At 40.9% G+C, this 24,986-nt stretch overlaps 1 protein-coding gene across 3 annotated transcripts in view; it reads left to right on the top strand.

The window, feature by feature from the left end:
* CDKAL1 (CDK5 regulatory subunit associated protein 1 like 1) overlaps window positions 1-24,986 on the top strand; it is a 393,288-nt gene that overhangs the window by 272,715 nt on the left and 95,587 nt on the right. For all 3 annotated transcript variants that reach the window (XM_033061554.2, XM_033061574.2, XM_033061564.2), the window contains exon 12: window positions 12,782-12,962. In XM_033061554.2, coding sequence (XP_032917445.1) covers window positions 12,782-12,962 — 181 coding nt within the window. The remainder of the gene's footprint in view (window positions 1-12,781; window positions 12,963-24,986) is intronic.

The raw sequence follows: 24,986 nt of genomic DNA, 5'->3' as shown, positions 1-24,986 counted from the left end.
ACATTGCAGGACTGTAGATTATAGATGGGTGAAAAGACATGTTCAGAAATGTTTCATTTTCTTTTTCTTTTTTTTTTTTTTTTTAAATTAGCATTTGCTAAAGGAGCCCTACTTGCAATTTTTTTGTTTGGTTTCATCATACCAAAAAGGCATGCTAATCATTTTGTTTTATATGCCTGATTTCTGTGTCAGAGTGAAGAGCTAAATGACTGTCACTGAAACAGATGTGCATGGGTCCTCAGAGCCCGAGACACTTAGTATTGGTGATAAGCATTGTGTCAGACTGAGAAAAAGTATATCATATTCTCTGCTGCTCATGGCTGAGATCCTATTATTTCTGACCATGCCTGACAGCTCTAATGTTAAACAGTGAAGGGTCATGGAAAATTAGTGTAATTTCAATGGCTGCTTTAGTGCAGCGAACATTAAGTCAGTTCCCAAGAACAGTTCCCTGGTGCAACCCTTAATAAATTCAAACTTTATTTTTAGGGATGACCTTTAGTAATGCGAACCTTGATCCATTGAGATGCTGTTCACTTTTGATGCATCTCCAAATCCCTTTTTTATGCATTTTAAATCAACACACGCTTATTCTGAATTTATGTGTGTGGATAGACGGAGAGATGTAATTTAAACACATCTGTTCAAATATGCATTTCAGATCAACTTGGTGCCGGTTCTCATAATACGGCTGAGTTTTTGACGGGTATTATATCCCTAAAGTACACAGCAGATGGTATTTATTAGAGGTTGAATGAAAATGAAGTTTAAGGATGTTGAGCTTTTTGTCTTAAGTCGCTCATTTTTTAATCATAAAACAATAATGATCTGAAGTTATAAATCCGTAATGAAGTTCTATAAAATGTTTCTTGTTTATGAGGAGAGTAGATCACCTTATAGTAGAATAAAGTTGGTCCAAACCTTAACTGTTTGATTTGAGTTTTTTGCGGGTTTGTTTGGATTTTTTTTGTTTTTTTTAAAAGAAAATTGATAATGGGAAGTATTATAATGCTTCTCCTAAACCGTTTGGGCTGGATCTAGTAGGAACTCTGGCAAACTTCACAATAATTGTTTGAAGAGAGTAAAACCATGTGTACTCTTTCATCCTCAGGCAGTGAGCCATGCTAATTACAAGATATACTTTTTATCTAGGTCACTATTCCCTGGTAACAAGAACAGCCCAGTCCCTACTTGCACAGAGTCATCCACACCTATGCCTTCTCATGCTGGGTTCTGGAAATCAGGTCTGCTCGCTGCCTCCAGGTGTCGTTCAGCCCAGTTTCTGAAAGAACTCTTTGGGGGCAGGAGGTGGGTTGGGAAAAGAACAGTCATTAAAAAGTACCTGTTCTCACTCTCACTTAAACTGTGAGAGCTGTTGGATTGTGCTTCTTGATCACAGATACTATTCCACAACCTGTTTCAGGTGGCTTACATCAAAACCACTAATGACTCCAAATTCAAATCCAACAGATGAAACTGCACTTGCAAATCCGTTGGACACTGCTGCAGTGATAAGGCTCAGATGTAATGTGTTCCCTGTGGGAATCACCACCAGGAGACACCTTGAGTGCTCTCTAAGGTGTGGAATGCAAAAAGCAGGATACATCCCCTGACTCTGTAGCTGTCAGGCTGGACTTGCTATGTAGTTTCTGCTACCTTTGAAATTTGAAGTGTTTCACTATGAACCACCTCCAAATTAACTGGTAGGATTTAATGGCCTTGCCAGCTATTCTCCAAGGTGTGTGTACCTTCCTTCAGGAAAATTTGCAAGAATACTATGAAAAAAATACTCTGAGGGTTTCGCTGTGGTCCTGTCTGGCTTTCATTTGTCCGTTTTATTATTTTTTATCAAAGCAAACATATAAACAATATGGCATTACAATTTCTTTCTCTGGTTTGTTGTCTTGGACACCAATTTCAGAGAAATATGATTCAAGCTGTGAAAATTAGTTTAAAAAAAAGTATTGAAATAATGTTTTTTACACACATAAACAAAATATTACTTAAACGTCTGATAGTATTCATTGTCTGAATAGGTGAGTAAAAGTTAGTGACTTGGCTTTTAAGTGAAGCCATTAACTACTTTTACACACAGTATCAACATAGTTACCTTCTTTTGCTGTTATTCAGCCAAACAAGTGAAGGAGAACTGATTTGTGAAACAACCTGGAGATGTGTTACACAGTTAATAGAGAACATTTTGAAATACTTGAAATAAGATAATTTCTTATATCCTATAAAATTTCTATATAAATTTTATAAAATATTAATGCTCTTGATATATATAGCTGCGTTTTAATAAAGTGTCTTACCAAACTATGGTTTACATCTGGCCATAAGGCTCAGTATGTTTTTATTTAAGAAACTTTACACAGAAGTGTTTATGACATGCCTGTTGTCATTTAACCAAGGTACTTTCCAGTTTTACTCTGTGTGTAAATCAGTTCAGAAATTGATATGAGGGTTCAAAAGAACTTGTTTTTCTGACATAGAGGTTCTGAACTCACACATCCTGGACTACTTTTAAACACATATGGAAAAGATTACTAAGAAAAACATTTTCAGTGAATATCCATTTATTAGATGCCTGTTTATCCATGGTGCAATTTAGGGTAAGTCACAAATAGGAAAGGATGGAGAACTCCCTGCTTCAGAAATTATGTTCAGCTTTAGTCCCCCAACACTTAACTTAGGAGTATATTGTCCTGTGCTGCATTCATAGTCCATGGGGAGAGAGAGAGAGAAGTGCTGGAGGATTTCAGAACAGAAACAGGCTGAATTCCTTTCTCAGAGTGTGGGGATTTTTCCATGGCTTAATCCTCAGGTTAATCTCCATATAGCCAAGAGAGAAGTGAGGTGAGGTTTCCTGTTGTTCCTAGGCAGTGCTTCCAGCTGAGCAGTCTGTTTCTCTTGTACTAGCTCCAGTTGGTGTGACTCCTCAGTGAGCGATTTAAGCTGAAGTCAGAAATCCCACAAGACTTGGCCTCTTGGAGAAAAGAGAAAGAGAGGGTGAAAAGGGCTTCTGGAAGATTGTGTGTGGTCACAGGGAAGATGCAAACACATCCTTCATCTCCAACTCAAAATGGCATGTTGAGATACCTGTTAAGCTCTGTAAATACACTTGAAAGACCAACTCAGATACCTTCAAATTATTTCATCCATTAACCCTGTTTCATGTTATCTGAATGGGCTTATACTGCAGAAGCATTCTAAAATATAAAATAATTTGTGATGCTGAAATAACATTTCAGAGTAGACTGGTTTTATTTTCATAAAAATTTCCTTTTTTCCCCCCAAACATTTTTTTCAATGCAAATCTCTAATTTATGAATCAAGAAGTTTCTGTGTCATCACAGTTATTGTTTTTACTTTAATTACTATAGAGTTATCCTAGCCTTGTGCAAGACTATATAATGTTTTCTTTTTATTCATATTGCTATTCTAATCCAGTATTTTGTTTGACTGTAAGGAGTAGAGATAGCTGGTCTTGCTTAAGAGAAAGTTGGTGGCTTTAAGTAATTTCTGGATTTAATTGCTGAAATGGAAGTAGGAAGAATATGTGATCATGCAAAAGAATTTCAAGTGGTCATGTGAGTAGCTGAAGGTGATAATTTTAGCTTCTTTACATAATTTCTTCCTTGAGCTTGGATTTGGTTTGTAATGGCTATTGCTAAAGGAAGAGTTTTCCATAGCTAAAACCACATGAAATGGTCCGTGTAACAAGCAAATCCTAGAAATTTTCACAGTTTTGTTGCTACTTTTCTTAGCAATATTGCTTTATGAAAGTGGGGGTGGGCTGGGGGAGAGGTTTTACTGGGGGTTTTTTGGCAGCTTTTTATCCCTTTTCTAAGTCACTTGTCTGTGACTTGACTTCTAGGCATCAGTCAATTCCTTGGGTCTGACTTTTTTCTCTGACCCCAGAGGCTGACTTGGTTCCTCTTTAGGTAGAGGGTAAGATGTTGCTTTTCTTCTATATTCTTTCAAACACATCTTGTTCTTCCTTTCTCTGAGGTTTGGATACCTGTGCTGCCAGCGCTTGTTCATGGGTGTGTTGGTCCTTACAGCATCACACTAAAACGGATGTGACTTCTCTGTAAGATGAAGTAGTTTCTTCTTTTTGGATGGTCAGAATTTCCCAAGATGCTGAGAGTCACATTGCTGATATAGTTCAGAATGGCAAAGCATCAGTCTACTTGAGGAAATGGAAGATATTTATATATGTAGAGGGACATAGGGGAGAGAATATTCAGGAACCTTAAGTATGTTAGGCTGTTTTATCTTACACATAGCATTAATTATTCCTCTGATTTATCTTTTTCTGAAATTCTACAGTTTTATTGTAAAACATCCCAATTAGCATGTTGTAGAGCTTCTTTCCTATTCCCTAAAAAACATTTGTGGAAACTGAATAGTTAGATTAACTGTAAATGTGTTAGTGTAGTTTTTTGTAGGGGATGTTCAGTAGTTTTTCCTTCATTTGCTTCAGAATAGATAGGCGGCATTTGGTGTAAAAAAAATAATAATATTGGCTGATGCAGAAGAACTTGTTTTTATGTGATTTTGGATCATATTTCTTAGATGGAGCAATTCTTAAACATCATCTGAATCTAAGTAATAAAGGATTTTGTGCTGCTTTCTTTCAGGCTGTCAGAGAAAAGGTCACTTTAATTTTCAAGTGTGTATATGGTATATCTCTTCCCCTATTTTTTTCATTAAGAAATTATGTTTCACATATGGAAATAATTGTACATATTGTTGTTCATCATTGCTTTGAGAAGTCTTCAAGAGCTTGATTTTTGTAATTTGGGATTTTATTTTGAGTGAAAGCTCATGCTTTTCTCCCCTTTTTAAACTGCTTGTTAAACAATATTATCAGCAGTGATATAAAAATGCACTATGCAATGTCATATTTTAGGCAGTTACACTGAGTTGAACTGTAATTAATTGCTGTTGCTGAATACACCATAGTCCTTATTCTCTTTTTGTACCCAGGCTTTTCTTTGTGTGTAATAATTCCATCCAGGAAGAAATCTAATTACTAAGATAATTAACACCTTATCAGCAAATGGAGTTCAGACATTTGTAGAGTTTATGAATTTTTAAAATATGTAATTTCCTTTTAACTGAATGACAACTGGTGTTATGGAGAAAAAGAGCATATTTTATTGTATCTAACTTGATTGGACCTTATAATTCATGTTGCTATAGAAACAACCAGGCCTTTATAAAGGATGGTATTACTACTACCATTGGTAATAAATGCTTTGACTGTTGCCAATAGTGTCATTAAAATGGATAAAATAACTTCATTATAATGGTTTTGTCAAATGTAATGAGTGTTCTGTTCATGTTCTGAGAAATGGCAGCTGATGTTACCTGGCATGTGTTTATAAAGTAATGTGCTCTTTCTTCCATGAGCTTACTACTGCTACACAAGATATTTATGGCATGAACAAAATCATTTTGCAGGATACAGTGCTGGTCTCTTCACTCAGTCCTTAAAGATAAGGAATTTCATTGTTACTTGATATCAAGCAGAACTTCATATCTTGATATTTGTCAGTCTTAAAGCAACAGTAACTGAGGGTGTTGAGCAGTCAGCTCTAGGGATTTCTGATGTTCTGCACAATATCCAGCTTGTGCTTCCCGCATAGGGCTGTTGGATCAAGTTCTTGAAAATGTTCAGTTTTATGCTGGTTTTGATTTGTCATTCAAATGCCATCTTTTAACCTCAGCTCAGATGGTGGAGTCTGAATTCATGAACTCAAAAAGGAATTGATAGAATTTGGTTTCTTTGGTGGGGATTTTTCCTAGGGAAAAGGTGGAAAAAGATTCTTGTAATAGCTGAAAAATTCCAGTGCTGCTACCTGTATATCCAGTCACATGTTAAAAGGAGGGCAAGACACTCATTTTAATATAAGCTCATTGCCAATACTTGAAGAAAAAAAAAATGTTTAGGGAAAAAATTCACAAAATATATTTACTACCATATGCAACTTGTCTGAAGGTTATTGTGGTAATATAAACTATGGTCTAATATTGCACCAATCAAATTAGTAAGAACAGAATTCTTTGCTCACCTTTTTTGGGTTTTTTTGCCAACAGATTTTCCTTTTCCATTAGAACAATTATTTCAGGAAGTTGTAATTTCAGGAGGTTTTTCTTTCTGTTATTCGAAATCAACTTTCTTCATTCACTCTAACCACAGCATTATTTTTTTTTCCTGTGGTGATGTAGTGTCTAATATAAAATTATAGTTTTCTTTGGCTGTTTGAATGCTTTATAACTGTAATTTGGATTACATGCTCTGATGTTCACAGTTCTGCATTGTCTTGACTGTGTGAGGGGAAGAGAAAACTTCCATCCATTTCTTTAGGTTAGAGACAGTCTTGGAGACCCCTTCTTAACCTAAAGTGTGAACTTTGCTTGTGACAGTTGTCTTTATACCATTCACCCCTAAAACAATCTCTCTCAGCTGTTCCCTTGCCTGTAGCCTACATAAGAACTGTAGAATTATTTAGATTGGAAGGGACCTCTGGAAGACATCTCATTCCCCCTACTTGAAACAGGGCCAGTTCCAAGTTAGATACCACCAATATTTGTATAGAGTTCTTCTCCATAAGTCACATTTTCTCCAGTTTATCATTGTTACTGGCAGTGTGGGGTGAACTCTGCATTGTGGAAACAGTCTCATCTGTGTCAGGAGGGAGCACTGTTGCATCCAGTGGATGCTTATCATTATTTCCACTGTACACAAAGCTCAGTCTGGGTGCAAACCTTGATGGCTGCTCCAGTATCTGCTGGGAAAATGTTCATGGCATGTTCCCACCATGTCCAAGAATGTGACAGTGGCACAGTTTCAACTGAAACCCCCTAACTTCACCCTCTTCTTTGCATTCTTCTGTGTCTGTGGACTGTCTCTGTCAGCTCTGCTGCCTTAAACTCATGTGTGTAAGGGTTCTGCATACTCAGTCCAAGGGCAGCAGTTAGGGAGTGTTGACCTTGCTTAAAAAACAAGAGAAGTCACTGCCTGTGCATTTGTGAATTTAAGTATTTTGTTACTGAGTCAAAAAACTAACTTTTGACTAAAGATGTATTTTTGTCTCCTGTTGCCTCGCAGGTGGAGGCGTAGCGACCCAGTTCTTAGGACGGGACACGTCGGCAAACACCTTACATGCCTGACGGGCCAAATCACACACGAACACCCATGGGGTGGATGGTGAAGTGCATTTATTAGCCGGCAAACGCCGGCTTAAGTACAGTTGGTACAGCTGTGATTGGCTAACGTCACGGAGAGGGTGTGCCCTAACTCCTCGTACATCGCGATGTCTTCCGAACGATCTTTCTGGCTAACCACATTTCCCCCCTCTCCATGACCGGTTAAGCCTTCGTAACTGTACTGAACTGATGTTAGTAATAACTCGTGGAACATGTTAGTAACAACTCGCGAACCATTTTAAACGTCCAAATGCAATCGCAACTTGGCTATAACTTATCTAGTTAACAAATCACATAAACGGTTGAAGTCACTTCGCTCTACAGCGTAATATCGACTTTGCTCGAACGAGCTTTCGCGAACCGGGCTAGTTTACTTATGAAACGGGGACTGAACATTAACACGGGTACAACAACTGCAACTGGTCTCACTAGGGTGAACACATGGGTGGTAAACTAGGGCTGTTGGGTAAACAGGGGAATTGAACTGATTTCATTGCCGGAGTGTTTGGCCGTGACGTTGGAACTTGTCTTCGAGTTCTTTGCTTGGCCGATGAAGCGGGTTTGGCAACGACAGAACACTGAAGCACGAAGATGGAACGCGAGGCTGACGAGATGGATCATGGCGGCAAACCTGTCAAAAGAAACTCAGAGATCTCGTTAGTTTCACCGGTATTATTAGGCAGCATAGGCTTTATGGATTTTTAAGGGTACTACTTGATAACATCATCCTTTTTTACTGCCACGTACTCTTGCCCCGTGAGCACTAGTTTCCTACCTTGTTCCCACTCCTTTAGTCTGTTCTTAACTATAACTTGTGGGCCTTTCTCTAGTGCTCGGGTGGTTCAGCATCTCTGGGCAGGACTATTTATCTCATCCCCCCTGGGGAACTGATTTAATGCTGGCAGTGCGGTCGCTGGTATGCGCACTTGGTCGCTCGGGGAATGGAATTGGTAAAACCCTCTGTCCCTGCCAGTACTTCCCAGCTAGTTCTCAGAGTTCGACCCGCTCTCTCAACGACGGTCTGCCCGGTGCTATTGCACGGGATGCCATGCACCAGAGACGGCTTAGAGGCATGTATATATCTAGGAGGGCATTGAGACAGCAGTTTGATCTTCACACATATCCGAGAGAAGCATACATGCTGTGCAAGCTGCGGTGGTGTGCATGGAGCAGGACTAGGATACACTGGGCCAGAAATGATGAAATAAATGATTACCATATGGAAGAGTACTTCCTGGAGCAAATCTTTGAGCCAAGAAACTACCGTTTCTGTGACATGACCTGGTACTTGTCCTGGAATCCCGGGTGTGAGAAGACGAGGAGAGCGGGAGAATTTTCCAGGAGCTGGGAATCCATCAGGAGCCAGCCAGAGTGCCGGGATTCCCACCGAGATTTATGGGAGCTTCGTGGGAATGCTGAGGGTCGGCAAGAATGCTGAGAGCAGGAACTCAGACTCTGGCTCGGACTCAGACTCGGAGCAGCTCGTTGTGATCGCGTACCTGCAGCTGAGCCTGCGCACCTGGGTGCTGGCAGAGGAATTCTCGGATGTGTGGGCGTGCTCCCGCCTGGATTGCTGGACGGGGACCTGGTGCCCCTCCAGGAGGAGCGCCCGCAGTCCTGGCGCGAGAAGAAGCTGATGGAGGGACTGCTGCGTGGATGGTAGTTAGATGCTCTTCTTCTGTGACTGGCTGGTTCGATGCCCTGATGCCTTAGGGCAAATCTCCTGTCTTTCTCTCCCCCGCTTTTTTTTTTTTTTTTTTTTAAACCACAACAGAGGAAAACATGTATTTTGAATTACCTTAGTTTGGTGAAAACCACAATTCCCGATATTTTACAATCTCATCTTAGTGTTTAATATTGTTCGAGAACCTTCCTTTCAAATGACAACCCAGGAGAATCCTTTCCGGACAAGATTCTCTGTGTTCCCTTCAAAGGAAAAGGTTCTAGCCCTTGCAAGGCCGAATCAACCTGTCCAAATTACTTGTTTTCGATTTTAATTCAGAAATATCTGAACTTTATAGTTTTCTTCCCTTGTCAGCCAATTCCAATCTGGCCACAATTGAAAGAGACTGAGAAGGTTTCGATGGCAAACGTTCTTTGCTTAGCTAATATTCCCACCTGGCCAGGGCTGAGATATTAGACTAGGCAAAATGTTTTTCCTATTACATTTTAAAACCCAACCTTTACTAAATTTTGAAAAGTGGTAAGGGATAAATATTTTAGAAAATCACACAATTTCAATTTAACAATAAAATGCTTTTCACCAAACTAATTCACTCAATTTTTGGTTCCTCAAATTTATGATGTTAAAGGAAGCAACATCCTTAAGTTCTCTAAATGGCTAACAATATATGATGCCAGTGCAATGTACAGAAATATCATTAGCAAACGTTGTGGTGTAAACTTCCTCATACGCTTAAAAATGCTAACATGTCCTTGCTGTATTGATGATGCTGGAGAACGAGTTACCAAGGCGAATATCGACCTGGCAAGGTCTGCAAAACACACACACATGTTCCGACAAGCTTGGTTCTGAGACGTGCAAAGCTGCTGCCGAACTTTCCCGAGGGCATGGCCAGGGGAGAAACCCTCCTGTCTCCGTGGACGCTGAGTGAGATGTAGCTGGAGCCACCCCTGGCCACGTAACATCAGCAGGACAGCCCGTGTTCTCCTCTTAACTGTTTTAAACGTCCCTCTGTGCTGCTGCCCTCTAAAATTGGACCCCTGGCTTTTGACACAAAACTTCGGAGCTTCGGGATTTTCACTTCCTGGTTCCGGTGGACCCTTTTTGTTTGCGCGCGGTGTAAACGAGCCGGTATGTTTAATAGGAATGGCTGGCGCATTATTTCTATCAGAATCGGATTCCGATTCTGTACTGGATGTGCATCGCCCTGTGCGTCCTCGACTTCTCCACCGCTCGTGCCGCAATGTCTGTCCGGCCCACCCGAACTCGCCATCCGAGTCGGCGGAAGCGGAGTGGTAAGGAGCTTCTGACCACCGGTGACTTTTGCCCGAACTCCACCTTCTTCTTCCCCCTCCCCTTCTCTGCCCTTCTTTGGAGGAGTTCTCCTCCTCCCAGGGGAGTGTTTTGGGGTGAGCTCCCCGGTTGGATCTTGGGGTCTCCTCCCTCTTGCCGGCCGCGCCCTCCCCCTGGTGTTCGCAGTTGCGCATGCCTGTGGCGGGAACGGACCTCTCGCCCGGCCCCTCTCTCTTCCCCAGCGCCATTTTGTGACGCATAGGGTGGCGGCTTTTTAAAAACTTCTTCAGGGCTCGACTCTTTAAAAATGCCCTGAGGCTCAAATACTTTCCCGCAGTCTGGCGACCGATTAGTAGCTAGATTAGGGGGTGAGATAAGAGACTGGGGCTGCGAGCGGTTGTTAGTTTTCGACCCCGTGCGATCACCAGACGCAGTCTGGGTGGCGGCGACCACCCCCACTTTCGGTGTGATCTTTAAACAGCTTCGAGCTGCTTTCCACATCTTTTGTTCCGATAGAGCCCTTTCCAGAGCCCACATGACTTTCCCCCAACTTTTTGAACATTTACTTGATCCCGTGATTATCACATCTTTTGCGAGTGCTTTGAGGCATTTCTCCCGATATCCCGAGTGCAGCACGTCCACAGGACGACCTATTGCACTCAATTCCATTAACCCTTTAACCGCGCACTCCAAATCTTTTCTTTTAACATTTATCCCCCACTGATTGTTTAATTCCCCTATTACCTCGCCGAGTGCCTCCATCTCAGCGGCACTGGGAGCGTCCTCCCCGTTGAAGTCGGTCCAGCCGCTCCGACCGTCCCTCCTGAACCGGCGTGAATCCCGTCACCCGATCTCCCGCGCCCGTGTAGCAGGGGGCTATCCGCCCACGCTCGTACGTCAGGGGGCTATCCGCCTACGCCCGTGGGGCAGTAGACGACGTTCCCTCACCCGAACGTCGAGAGGCGACCTTCCCTCACCTGTACACCGGGGGGCGATCCCGGGTTTCGGCACCATTTGTTGCCTCGCAGGTGGAGGCGTAGCAACCCAGTTCCTAGGACGGGACACGTCGGCAAACACCTTACATGCCGGACGGGCCAAATCACACACGAACACCCATGGGGTGGATGGTGAAGTGCATTTATTAGCCGGCAAACGCCGGCTTAAGTACAGTTGGTACAGCTGTGATTGGCTAATGTCACGGAGAGGGTGTACCCTAACTCCTCGTACATCGCGATGTCTTCCAAACGATCTTTCTGGCTAACCACAGTCTCCTAAGCCAATGTTGTTGAAATTTGCTAGGTGATATGACATGCCAGTCCCCTCTTTCAGATACCCTGTTCTACTTTAATAGCAGCATTATGAAACATTAAATAGTTGACATTTTCTAGTGACTGAGTCTCAAAAGGTTTGCATTTTATGGATTAAACTATCAGAATTCAAGAAATAGCAAGATGTGCTGATTATCTCTAATTTTGATTAAAGGAAGAGTTGATCCAGATGTTTTCACTTTTCTGTCACAATCCTAATCCAGTATTTGCTGTGATATCTTCTATTACAGTAATTTCATGATTGTAGGCCGCACCAATTCGACTAAAATTTTGGTCCGAACCCAAAGTGCAGCTTATAATCAGGTGCGGCTTATATACGGACAAAGAATGAAAAATGCTGTTTTAGTTTGGAGGACAGGTGTCTGCTGAGAAAGGCAGGAACTTCTCTTTGAAATGGAGAATGTAAACACCCTCTCTCCAAATTATTATAATTTGGAAATCAAGGGGCTTTCAGGCAAAAATATGGGAATTAGGAATAACAGTTCTTTGCTAGGGAAATTAAAATAGAAATACAGTACTACAAAGGAACAAACTCCAAACCCTGACAAAGTCAGAGTACGACCTTACACCCCATCAGACAGGGTGTTGGTAGCAGTCCCATTAAATGGTGGTTGCATCCTCCTGCAGTGACAGATGTGATTCAGTTGAAGCAGTGCTCCTACAGAGGGTGCAGTTTCCCTCTGGAGCTCCAGTGGTGATGTGGAGAAATCCAGTTTTCCTCTGGAGTCCAGCAGAGAAAGGGGCTCCCTTAGTGTCCCAAAACCTCTGTTTTTATCTTGGTAAGAAATGTTGGACTCTTCCCCCTGGCTGAAGCAACTTCCAATGGGATGCAGTAATTTTATCAGTCCCACAGTGGGACTCAATGGGCCATTAGCAGAAAATGACTCGCTGGAGGAAGGATGGGTTGTGAAAGGATAAAGAACAATGCCCTGCCTGGCTTCAATGGATGGCCCATTAGCAGAATATCTGCCATTGAGATAAGGATCACTGTCCCCACCCTCAAGAGATGGTGATAGAATAGATACCTTTTATCATACTCTGTATTTTAACCCAAGACAGTTCCCGACACCCAAAGTGCACCAGATGCATTTCTCATTACCAAGCAATGGTGTTAAAATCTCTTTTTTTCCCCAAGATTCTTGTAGGTCTTAATTTCTGTAGATAAAGTTGAAGGTTATACATCTATGTACACTAGCTTTCAAAGGAGCAAGACTTCTACATGTCCTCAGTTAAGTGTTTCTTTCTACTTCCTTTACAGAGTGCCTGGAATAACAATTGCTACAGACATCATTTGTGGTTTTCCAGGAGAGACAGATGAAGATTTTCAAGAAACTATGAAACTTGTAGAACTGTACAGATTTCCAAGTTTGTTTATTAATCAATTCTACCCACGTCCAGGAACCCCAGCCGCAAAAATGCCTCAAGTTCCAGCTGCAGTGGTAAGATCCATTTTCAGATGCCTTTAATACATAAAACATGTACATGGAAATGTGCATTTTCTTCAGAAGTGTGCCATGTTCAAATGAAGGACTTTTTTCAGTCCAGTAATGGAAATGATGCTGGCTAGACCACTGAATGTGCTTTCATATATAAATGACTGTTCAGATTGTGAGAAAGGGTAATACAGTGGTTATACTGAAGATCTTGCCTGCTTTCTATCAAGTTTGGTGTGAATGACTACCAAGAGTAGTTAGCTGATTGATTACACAAGGTAGTTTTTTTCCACTTTAAGATTTCTGTGACTCCAGCATTCTCAAGTTTATTGTGAATAATTAGTCAAAGCATTAATAACGGTGACAATGTCTGATTTATTTGTCAAATATTAATTTTACAGGCCACTTCTTCTTGAGACTCTCCTTATGCACAGCTCATTTACTTCCTTCAGCCTGCAGGTTAAAGGCCATTAATAAAATTGCATCGAACCCTTCCTTCCTTCCTTCCTTCCTTCCTTCCTTCCTTCCTTCCTTCCTTCCTTCCTTCCTTCCTTCCTTCCTTCCTTCCTTCCTTCCTTCCTTCCTTCCTTCCTTCCTTCCTTCCTTCCTTCCTTCCTTCCTTCCTTCCTGCCTTCCTTCCTGCCTTCCTGCCTTCCTGCCTTCCTGCCTTCCTGCCTTCCTGCCTTCCTGCCTTCCTGCCTTCCTGCCTTCCTTCCTGCCTTCCTTCCTTCCTGCCTTCCTTCCTGCCTTCCTTCCTGCCTTCCTACCTTCCTCCCTCCCTCCCTCCCCAATTTCTAACTTCCAACATTCTCATCTTTAATTTCAGCCTGTTTTGATATAAAAGGTACATGGCTATTGACTGTATTTTGCTTGATATAAATAGCTATTTATAAGCAATAATAATAGCAATCATATAAGAAGGCATGATTTTATTTATTTAAAAAAAATGAATTTGTTATTTTTGTAATCTGAATCTCAAAACAGGAAAGTATACAAGATTGATGCCTGCAGTAATTCAAACTCATTATTGTATCATTTTTATGGTCATAAATAACATTTATATTTCCTTTCAGTGTAAGAAGGAAAGTTAGCCAGCAACGTAAATCAATTTAAATAAAAACCTATTTCTTTCAATTTATGTATCCTGGTACCAACACAATGTCAAAACAATATATTGGGACTTGTATCTCCTTGCTTATATGTCTGAAAGCTAAACAAAATATCTCTGTTTACTCTCAGTATATACCATGAATTCCATAGGATGTGTCAGCTTCTGGAGACATAAAATGAGATTATATCTGGCTTCTTCAGTTTATTGTTTGGTGTAGAACAGCTTGAGCAATGATTGTTCATTTATTATAGATTATCTCATAATGGGAAACTGTAAGTTTTCAAATATAAATACCTGCTGTTGTAGTAGTCTCCTCAGTGTAACCAACTCACACGATTGCATTATTTGTCTTAGTCTTTAATGCTTTTTAGATACTTCGATAAATGAAAGAAGTTCAGAAACATGTATTTTGGAAGGTAGGAAGTTTAATAATCAAAACACTGATTTGTGTTTCAGGCCTTATTCCGGTGCACAAGTTCTTAAGCGTGCTATTTTCATGGGAGGTGCAGAGAACTTTATTTAACTTCTGTTTAACTGGGTGCTTATGGGAAGACAATCTGCAAAGAGATAAATTATTAAAAGAACATTAGCTACTCTGTAGTTAGAAGTATTACTTGGAAAATGGTAATTGTCAATTTAACCCAGTTTTACATTCTTTCTTCTTATTTGTAGCACTAGTACTTATTGCTTTCAGTGAATTAGAACCTTCAAAGAAGATGGGACCTCTAATCCAGGGCTGATGAAAATCTGTAATTAATAGATTTTGTTTCTCTTTTTTATTCATTTTTTTCCCCCTGTAGTCCTTCAAAAATCCTGTGTTATGAGATCCTTTGTTCTTTTATCTCTTAGTAGAAATGGAGAGCAACTAGTCAAACAGAGCAGGAAGAGCTTGAGCTAATCTCCTATGTTTTATATTCCCATTACTTCTAGACAGCAGCTGATGGTCTTTACTGCATTACCAGAAATGGACAGACGTTTAATTTGTCATTCCTTGCTTAGAGTAACTTATGTTTCTCTGCTAGGAGAAGGAAGTCGCACGCAACCATCTGCATTATGCACTCTGACCCTTTCATCCTTTAATGAAATATTATCCACATTAATGAATTCATTTTATTGCATTTGCATTGGGTAAGAAATAGCACATGCACTGCCATACAGCTGGTCTTGTGCAAGTGTCTCAGCGTGCATTGGATCTGAACTTGTGAGCTTGGTGCTTCCACAGGATGTTCATAACAGTACCCTCTGCAGTGGCTCTGTTGGTAGCATTTCTTTATGGAAAAAAATTTGTCTGTACTGTTTAAAAACACATGCTGAATCAGTGAGCAAGTGATTTGACAATCATTATTCTTTTTTGTTGTTGTTTTGTTGGGGTTTTTTTTTTCTGAAGACTGAACAAATTTGCTAAGTTGTTTCAGTTTTTAAATACAGTAGTTTCACGAATACAAGCCGCACGGAGTATAAGCCGCACTTCCGGTGCCTCGACAATGTTGCTATCTTTGTCAATAGATAAGCCGCACCCCGAATATTAGCCGCACTTTTGTTCGTAGCGAGAATCCGTGCGCAGCTTTCACAAATTGGCCAATTAGTAACAGGATCGCGGCATAGCGGGGTTTACTGGCTCGGGGCGGGGCCAGGAAGGCTCGGCCCGCTCATGGTTGCCGACGGGGCCGGCCGGGTGGTGCTGCAGCCGCCGCCGGGCTCACTGGCCCCCCTCTCCCGTCAGCACTGCCTCGCTGCCGCGTTTGCTCGCCCTGCCAGCGGGCCAGCCGCCACCGCCACTGCCAGGCACGCCGGCCTCCCCGCTGCTGCGTTTACTCGCCCTGCCGGCGGGCCAGCCGCCGCCGCCAGGCTCGCCGGCCGCCCCCTCCCGTCTGCACCACCGCCATGTTTGCTCGCCCTGGCTGGCACTGCAGGCCCCCGCACCGCCGGGCTCCCCCACGCTGCTGGCCCCGATCTGCTGGGCTTCCCCCGCTGCCAGGCAGCCCCACCCGCCGGCCTTCCTGCTTCTGCCATGCTCCCCTGCACTGCTAGCCCCAGTTCTCCCGGGCTCCCCCGCTCTGCTGGCCCGGGCTCTGCCGCCCCCCTGCCCCGCCCTGCTGGCTCAGGCTCTGCCGCCCGCCCCCCACACTGCTGGCCCCGCCTCTGCCAGGCTTTCCCACCTCAGCCGGGGCCGGCCGGGCTCCAGCTTGGCTTGGGGCTGCCGCGGGCTCTCACTTCCATGTTGGCAGCTTTTAGAATATTGTTCATGTATTAGCCGCCCTCGAATATTAGCCGCACTTCCGGGTTTCCACCAAACTTTTGGTCAAATTGGTGCGGCTTGTATTCGTGAAATTACTGTATTTCTGCAATGAACAAATCCAGTAGTAAACTGCTCCACTCCAGAGTTCCTCTTCAGCTCTGATTCAAGATGGCTTTGGTGATTCTGCCCAAGTATCGCAGCTGCAATAATAACATACTTGTCATGTCACTTCCTTTTAGATTAGCTCTTTTTGGAAGACCTTACCACTTCTACAGGCAATCTGTAGAGTATGAACCATAGTAATATTTAGTACTTTTATATTTTTAGTGGATCACTTTTTTAATGATCCTAAATATAATTGCCTTTTGGGAGAAAATCCTCATTTGAGCCTATCTTAATAGAAAAAACAATCAGTAGGTCAACATGGAACCATCCCTTCACATAGATAATTTATCACTGAAAGCCTTACAGGCACCAATATTTTGCTAAAAGGGCAGTTGACATTAATCCAGATGGACAGTTCTGCCACCATAAATTCAGAAAAGACAGCTAAGGCTGCAGGCTTTTCTTATTTCTCCTGGAGAAAAAATGTCCATGGAGAATCAGACATCTGTCTGAATGGTCTCATCATTTCATAACTATCAATTAGATTATGCTTACCACAAATACTCTCTCCAGTTTAGGGAAAAGTTAAATCTAGGCATGATTTTGTTTTTAATAAGCAATTACAGTAATGCTGAGTCATTCCATTCTTGTTGTCCAGAACTTAAATGCTACCCAGTTTTTTTCTTTCCTTTGCCCCCATTTTATCCACCTTCTGCTAAATGTATTATTTCAGAGGTGAGTCTGGATGCTCCTTATGTCCAGTGGATAGAGAATTCTCGCTCTGAAGTGTGTTAACAATGAAATGCTACTTTATGTATTGTTATTGCTGCTATTACTTTAATTATGTATCTGAATTTCTCCATTTCCTTACTGTGTTTGCTTGTAAAAGAGATAGTGCTGATAACTGCAGAACTCAAATTACAGATTCTAGTTAAACTAATAATGAGCAGTGTAAGAGAACATGACTCAGATGTGTCTGGTAGGGAACTCATATTTAGCTGCATTGCAAAGGATCAGAATAATTCTAAGTGGGAAAGTTACTTTTTTTCTCTAAAATTAAGAGCGTGTATTACCTTACATTTTTATAATTTCTCAGGTCTTTATTTGTTTAAGGCAACTATTACTCATGTGGGGACTTGTAAGATTCTTTTTTCTGGCCTTGTGATTTGGTCCATCACAACTTCTGAAACATTAGGGGAGATTAGCATCTCAGGATCAACTTGACTTCTGTCACTTGGAAATTACATGAGGAAATACCCATTTTGAAAATAAGGATCATAACAAGGTAGACTTAGGTTAATCTCTACTGAGAATAGGGAATGGCAGCTGTTTGGAGAGCAGTAATGTGACTGCAGCTTCATGATTACACTGCTATCAACTGCAGTGTGGATTGTAATTTTTCTGTATATATCTCCAATAGTGTAAGAAATTCGGTTTCAATTATATATTCACTTTCTCTTTCCTTCTCTCTTTCTCTGTATCACCAGATAATTATGTTGCTTCGAGCTAGAAAATTTTGTCAGTCAACTATTGAACGTTTCCTTTAATTCCCCTGAAGCGTCTCATTAATTTTTTCTCTCTGTATTAGTTGTATTAAGCACTATGCTTATTACACTGACGTGAATGACCAATTTACAAATTTCATAACTGTCCTGGTTTTGGCTGTAATAGAGTTAATTTTCTTCCTAGTAGCTGGTATGGTGCTATGTTTTGGATTTAATATGAGAATCATGTTGATACAACTACATGATATTTCTAGTTGTTGTTAAGTAGTGTTTATAGCAAGTCAAGGACTTCCCAGCTTCTCGTGCTCTGCCAGCAAGAAGGCTGGAGGGGCACAAGAAGCTGGGAGGCTGCACAGCTGGGACAGTTGCCCCAAGCTGGCCAAAGGGATATTCCATACCATGTGGCGTCATGCTGAGGGTACAGAGCTGGCCAGAGGCAGCTGCTGCAGCTGCTCAGTCACCCTGAAGAGTTAGAAAACTAACACAGTTAGTACACTCACCGTTCTTAGGAGAAATAAAGATCAGTGATCTGATCTTGTATCCCACTCCATTTGATCAAACCATCACTTAGATCTGTTCCCGTTATTCCCAATTACAGGTGCAGTACATAATGCACTAAGAGATATTTTTTCCATAAGGGTAGCATAATACAATATACACCTCAGTGCTGTCTGCCAGACAAGTTGTATTTGATCATCTCTGTGAGAGCAGAAATTCCGTGGCATTTATTCTATAATGGCTACTTATTTTTCTTGGACTTCTTTACTTTTACATCCCTCTAGGAGGTCTCCAAGAAGTTTCATGATGCCCTTTCATAACTGAGTGACTGCAGATCCACTATATCTCTTTGATTAGAATTCTGCAGGGCACTAGAAATAGATATTCTTGAATGGCAGTAGATACAGTGTGATGTTTAATTCCTGGATGGATGGATGGATGGATGGATGGATGGATGGATGGATGGATGGATGGATGGATATAGGTTTTGTAGTTCTGAATCTCTTTATACAAACAGCTGAATCTTCTGTGGAAACTCACATACCCATTCAAAATACACAATTATCCAAATGGTGCCAAACTGTCCCAGCCTCACTGGAAAATAATCACTCCCCTGTGATTAGCTGTCCTCTGCTTCAGCAGTTTTAACTTCTGGTAGCTGGACAGCAAATGCAGTAGCACTGCTTGTGTAAGGAACATCTTTAGCCTTGTTCAGAGCTCTAAAGGAATGGAGCATAAGTGGACCTTGTAGATGTCCCATCAAAGAAACGGCTGGTAGGCTACGTGCTGAACAGACAGTGAGGGAAGATGACAACTGAGGACCACTCTTGCCTTTGAGCACATGTTTCAGACTTTACTAGGTAGTGATGGAGAATCTGGGGATGCCAGGTCAGAGCTAAAGTGAGGAAAGAATTCATCTGCTGTCCAATATGGATTTAGAAATAACTTGATAAGGTTTCATGTTCTCTGTGATGCATGACAGAACCAATGGCATTGTTAACCACTTGAAGGTTGAGAGAGTGCAGCTTGCTTACATAATGTGAATTAAATGTCCAGAAAGGAAGGTACCATCTCATTTCTAATTCTCACAGACATAGCATAGAATCAATTATACTGCTTGTGTCCAATTTATGGTGGTCAATCCAAAGATCATGCCATGGGATTATGAAGGGATAACCTTCTAAAATTAAAGAGGAAGCTGTGGAGATCATAAGGTGAGAGAAAAGGAAAGAAAAGTAAGTAGAAAAAGGAACAATACCACTTATTCAGCAGTACTGTTACTCCAGTCTATCCTCACTATGAGCTCCCCTGTTAAGTGCTGTGACTAAATGGCATTACAAGCCCTAGGAATTGGACGCAGCCTTAATAGCTGCTTCGCTGTATCAATGGTTCTTGGCCCCTGACACACATTTCCCCTCCCCAGCACATGCAATAATGCATGGTGTAAATGCAGAATGTTCATGTGTAAGACAAGCCAAGATTGATTAATGTCTGGGTTTGACTGCTGAACCTCTGTACTACAGTTTGTTTTTCAGCACTGCACTTTAATTTGCTGTTTGATACTCTGCTAAAATAAAGACCTGAGTGAATATTCTCATGACAACTTTGGGGCCAGTGACTTAAAAATGTGAAGGCTGAAGTGAAATTTGGACCTTGAAGCAAAAACTGGTATATAATTCTTCATATTTTTCACTGAACTATTATAGTATTCCAAGTTAAAATTTTCCAGCAAATTGCTTTCTAGTAGTTTTCTTTACATCATGTTCCCTTATGATTTTTGTGAGAACAACATGTGAAGTACTGCAGAAAGCTCTGAAAACCATAGATAGATATGAATTCTCTCATCCATAATCCCAGGTATTCTTTGATGGGTTTTACTTTCATTGGTGTGTCAGTTAGTGCCATATCAACGTTGGTTCCTTTTGTTACCTTCTAGATGCTTAGAAGTAGTTTTGCATTATTTCCTCCCTGGGTTTTTTTGGTTTTTTTAGGAACTATATAAACTGGTTGACCTATGAAAGCCTGGTTCCTCCTTTCCCCTGTTTTAAAGATGGCCAAAACTACTATTTGACTACTTTTATGCTGTATCTTTAAATCTACACCAGTGCTCACCAACTATTCAGCATGCAGCCAGAACTGCAGATTTTTTCAATGAATTCAAAGGAATGTAATTACCTGTGAATAGAGGTTTTGTGGTTAGACAAAACTACTTAACAGAATTTTACAAATGTTTAAAGACCATTTTATTTTAGAGCTAGAATCAGCTCAAACTCAAACCACTTTATTTGACCATGTGCTGAAATGAAAATCTGTTTTTGTTGTTGTGGGAGACAGTTGAGCTGGTAGGTTTTAAAATAGGTCAAACCTTTTTTGAGAGCTATAAATGATCTGCCTATGGAGCTGCTGAAAATTCAGTTCATAGCTGAATCTGGGGAATGGGTTAAATTGCATGGTAACAGCTGGTCAGTGCAGAGTCAGAGACCCCTGAGAAAGGACAGAAGTATTTTTACTGTAACCTGGAGCTGTGGCTGTTAAATCTTACATTGATGTAGAATAGAAGTCTTGTGCTTTTGAAGAGCACAACTGTGTTGCTTGAGAAAATAACTCAAAATTCAAAGCTAAATTGGAAATACACTTAGGAAAACAACTTAATTGGTGCTCTCTACTGTTTTAAATTTTGGGGGTTTTTTAACAGCAGAAACTGGTTAGAATGGAAATTATCAGCAACTTCCTCATAAGCTTTATACAAATCCAAGTTCAAAATTAGAGCATCTTAGAGCAAAGTACAACTATGGGTTCAGTCTAAGCCATGTTGTTAAGAAAAAGAATTGGAAAACAAAATATGGAGAATAGACATATGGAGGAAGAGGTAGAGTTCTTCCTAAACTTGTCAGACCAGAAATAGTTACAGAATTTGCAAGAATTATGAAATTGCTGTTAACGTCATGTGTCTTTGTGACTGATGCTTGCAGCCACGTGCAGAACATATGATGTATAAAAAAAACCTTCGTTTTGGAAAGTGTAGTCCTCCAAGAGTTGTAGTGCCCGTCAGCATTCATTACCCATCCTCCTTCCCCTTTGAGTCTGTCCAAAAACCCTGATGGAATAGTGAGATTTTTAGTTGCAAGGAAGCTGAAATAGCGTCAGGAATTTTGAACACCACACAATCCTGTGCTGAATAGAAGGAAAGGAAGATACTCTCAGAGATAAGATAGAATAGCTTTTGATTTTAAGAGAGAAAACAACTTTATCTTTAATATCTCTTCATTCTTCTGTCCTGTTCTTTGGCTCATAATGAGGTAGAATAACCACGGAAGAAGTCTTAACTGTGCCTTTTTGTAATTTTTTTTAATTTTTGCTTGAATTACATTTAGGTAACTTACATAAAATTGAAAAAAAAAATCTGTTTTTTAGTTTGGAATTTGTAATTCACTTTATGAGCCAGGCTGCTCAGCACTAAAACAGTGCTAGCAGCTGTAGTAATTAATAATAACTTTTCCCCTGAAACTGGATATAGGCATCAGAACAGAAAATTTTCAAAATTCCAGACTTCTTCAAATGAGAATGTGGTTTAAATGTAATAGTTTGTGACTTAACACAGACAGCAAATGAGTTTGTATCATGGAGGCATTTAAGCTTGTTCATCATTTCCAAATAACATTTATGGTGGCCCATACAAAGTGCTTTGGAAGGCGAGGACACTGTAATATCCTGAGGTGGGTTCTTGGTGACCCTTTTTTGAACTTCATGTGTCTTTGGTAATCCAAGTACACTCCCTCAGAGCCGTCATAGTCGATCAGCTCAGCAAGTGCTTTGGAACTTGTATCTTCCACTGTTCTCATTGCTGCACCTGCACCACTGGTCATTGGGCTCAAAATCTTGGAACCTGGAATTCCTGAAAACTCTACTGGAAGTAGAGTGCAGGACTGAATAATAGATGAAAATAAAAGAGTGAGAGCAGTTTTTGTGTGTCTGGTGAATTTGTGTGTTGCAGGTACATATGTGGTTTCTCTCATACAGCAAGCACTTGAGCACTGCTCCTCACAGTTTGTACCACACTGTACCCTCTCCAGCACTTCTCTTTCGTTCTTCTTGTAAGGCTGGAAAACTTGATGCCTTCAGGGCTGGTTTTGTGTGGTACAGCATGCAGATACCTCACCAGATCATAAAAAGTAAAAGAGTACCCTGCAGGCAGGTCTGTCCTGGGCTTATGTATGCTCTGGGCTTAACATGTCTATAGATACAGATGCATAGATATTTTAAAATTACATTTCATCACTAAGATGTAGTTTGCAGTTCATTCTAGTTTATATTATTGTGTAACTGGCTGCAATAACTATACACATTCAAAAACAGTCTGTTCCTCGTGACCAATCACTTTATTTCTGATTTAGTGTCAATCTGATTTGAAACATGGCTGATACCTCAGGCTAGATATATCTAGATATTGAGCTACATGTTTTGTTCTACAAATGGTTTTTGACCTAAGCAGTCTTCCTAATCAGTGATAGTGGCATCCTTAGGAAATACCCATCTCATATAGACTGTAAAATTTCTATATGAATTTTAGATATAAAAAGCTATCAGAAGTGAGACAGAGCATTTTACAAACTATGCCAAATTTATGGACCCTCAAAATGAACAAGTGCTGAAGGCTTTTCTTGAAATTAAAAATTACTTTGTAAAAGTCTTCAGAATAAATTTTGCATCATTTATAGAATCATAGAATTTTAGAATATCATGAGCTGAAATGTTATTGAGTCCAACTCCTGGCCCTGTGCAGGACATCACAAGAATCACACCCAGTGCCCGAGAGCACTGTCCAAATGCATCTTGAGCTCTGTCAGGCTGGTGCTGTGACCATTTCCCTGTGGAACCTCTTCCAGTGCCCAACCACCCTTGGGGGTGAAAAGGTGAAGAACCTTTTCCTGATATCCAGCCCAAACCTTCCTTGACTCAGCTTCATGCTCTTTCTTTAAGCAAGTCCTATCTCTAGTTATCAGAGAGAAGAGATCAGTGCCTGCCCTGCTCTTCCCCTCGTGAGGAAGTCACAGACTGCAGTGAGTTCTCCCGTCAGTCTCCTCCAGGCTGAACAGACCCAGTGACCTCAGCCCCTCCTCACATGGCTTCTCCTCAAGGTCCTTCACCATCCCCATGCCCTCCTTTGGATGCTCTCTGGTAGCTTTGTATCTTTCTTACATTGTGGCACCCAAACCAGCCCCCAGCACTGGAGGTGAGGCTGCCCCAGCTCAGAGCAGAGTAGGACAATCCCTCCCTTGCCCGGCTGTGATGCTGTGCCTGGTGCCCCCCAGGACATGCCTGGCCCTCCTGGCTGCCAGGGCTCTGCTGGCTCAGATTCACCTTGCCATCAGCCAGGACCCCCAGGGCCATTTCTGTGGTGCTGCTTTCTAACATCTCATTCTTCAGTCTGTCCATACATCCAGATTTGCCCCGTCCCAGGTGTAGAATCCAGCACTTTTCCCTTGTTAAATTTCATAGGATTTGTGATTGCCTGTCTCTCTAATAAAAAGTGACAGGAATAACAAGCATTAATCATAAGGTAAATTAAAATATCCCAAATCACCATCTCAAATTCAGCAGTATTTGTAAAATATATGAGTTTGAAGTGTATTGAGTACATATTGCATAGCTAATATATATGGGAGGTAAGAGGGAGGAAATTGCAATGAATGTGGTTTAATTGAAAATGTATCCTTCAACAAATTATTTTCAGATAGGTTGACAGTTCTTATGAAGATCCTATGCTGACTTTTGAAAATGTCTGTAATTGTCCATAAATCTGAATCTCTACATAAAATATAAAATAGACTAAACCATAATCATTTGTGTTGCTGTAATCGTGAAGTCAGTATTCCTGCAATAATTTTCAAGTATTAATGATCAGTAAAGCTCTGTGAAATTTAATGTTCTTTTAGACAATAACCACATTGCATGGAGTCATGGAACCATGCAATGGTTGTGCTTTTTTTTTCTTTTTTTTTTCTTTTTTTTTTCTTTTTTTTTTCTTTTTTTTTAAAGAATTGTTGAATGTAAAAAAAAGCATACAAAATATGAATTATGAATCTATAGTTCTGTTGTTAATTGGAGCTGGAAAAAAAGAAAGTCCACTGTCCTGTAGCACTGAACTGAACTGCTGAATAACACACTGTACACTAAATGTTATTTTCCGTATATGAATCAAAAATTATTAGAAAGTTATTTCTTAAAGCAAACTGAATATATGTGTGGGTCAGTAGTTGAAGTAGAACAGTGAGTGTATTATTTAGTAATTCAGATAGATTACGTCAAAAAGGCTAGCTACTCCCCAAATATTTAATATGCTTCGTTATAGATGGGATGAGAAAGACAGGAATAATGTCAGTAGGAGGTGAGTTAGGGATAAGAAGCAGAGAATTGTCAGGCCTGTATTGTCATTTCTGTTCTTTCAAACCTTACAGGGCATGGATGCAAGTGCAGAATAAACACCAGGTATGATGATTTTATCAAGAAATCTGGCTGGGGCACAATGTGTTTTTTCAGGATCATTTCTAAGAGAGTGATGCATTGAATAA

The sequence above is a fragment of the Catharus ustulatus genome, chromosome 1 (assembly GCF_009819885.2).
Source record: "Catharus ustulatus isolate bCatUst1 chromosome 1, bCatUst1.pri.v2, whole genome shotgun sequence".
Lineage (NCBI taxonomy): Eukaryota > Metazoa > Chordata > Aves > Passeriformes > Turdidae > Catharus > Catharus ustulatus.
The sequence above is the reverse complement of the archived record's forward strand: the minus strand, read 5'-3'. Positions and strand labels throughout refer to the sequence as shown.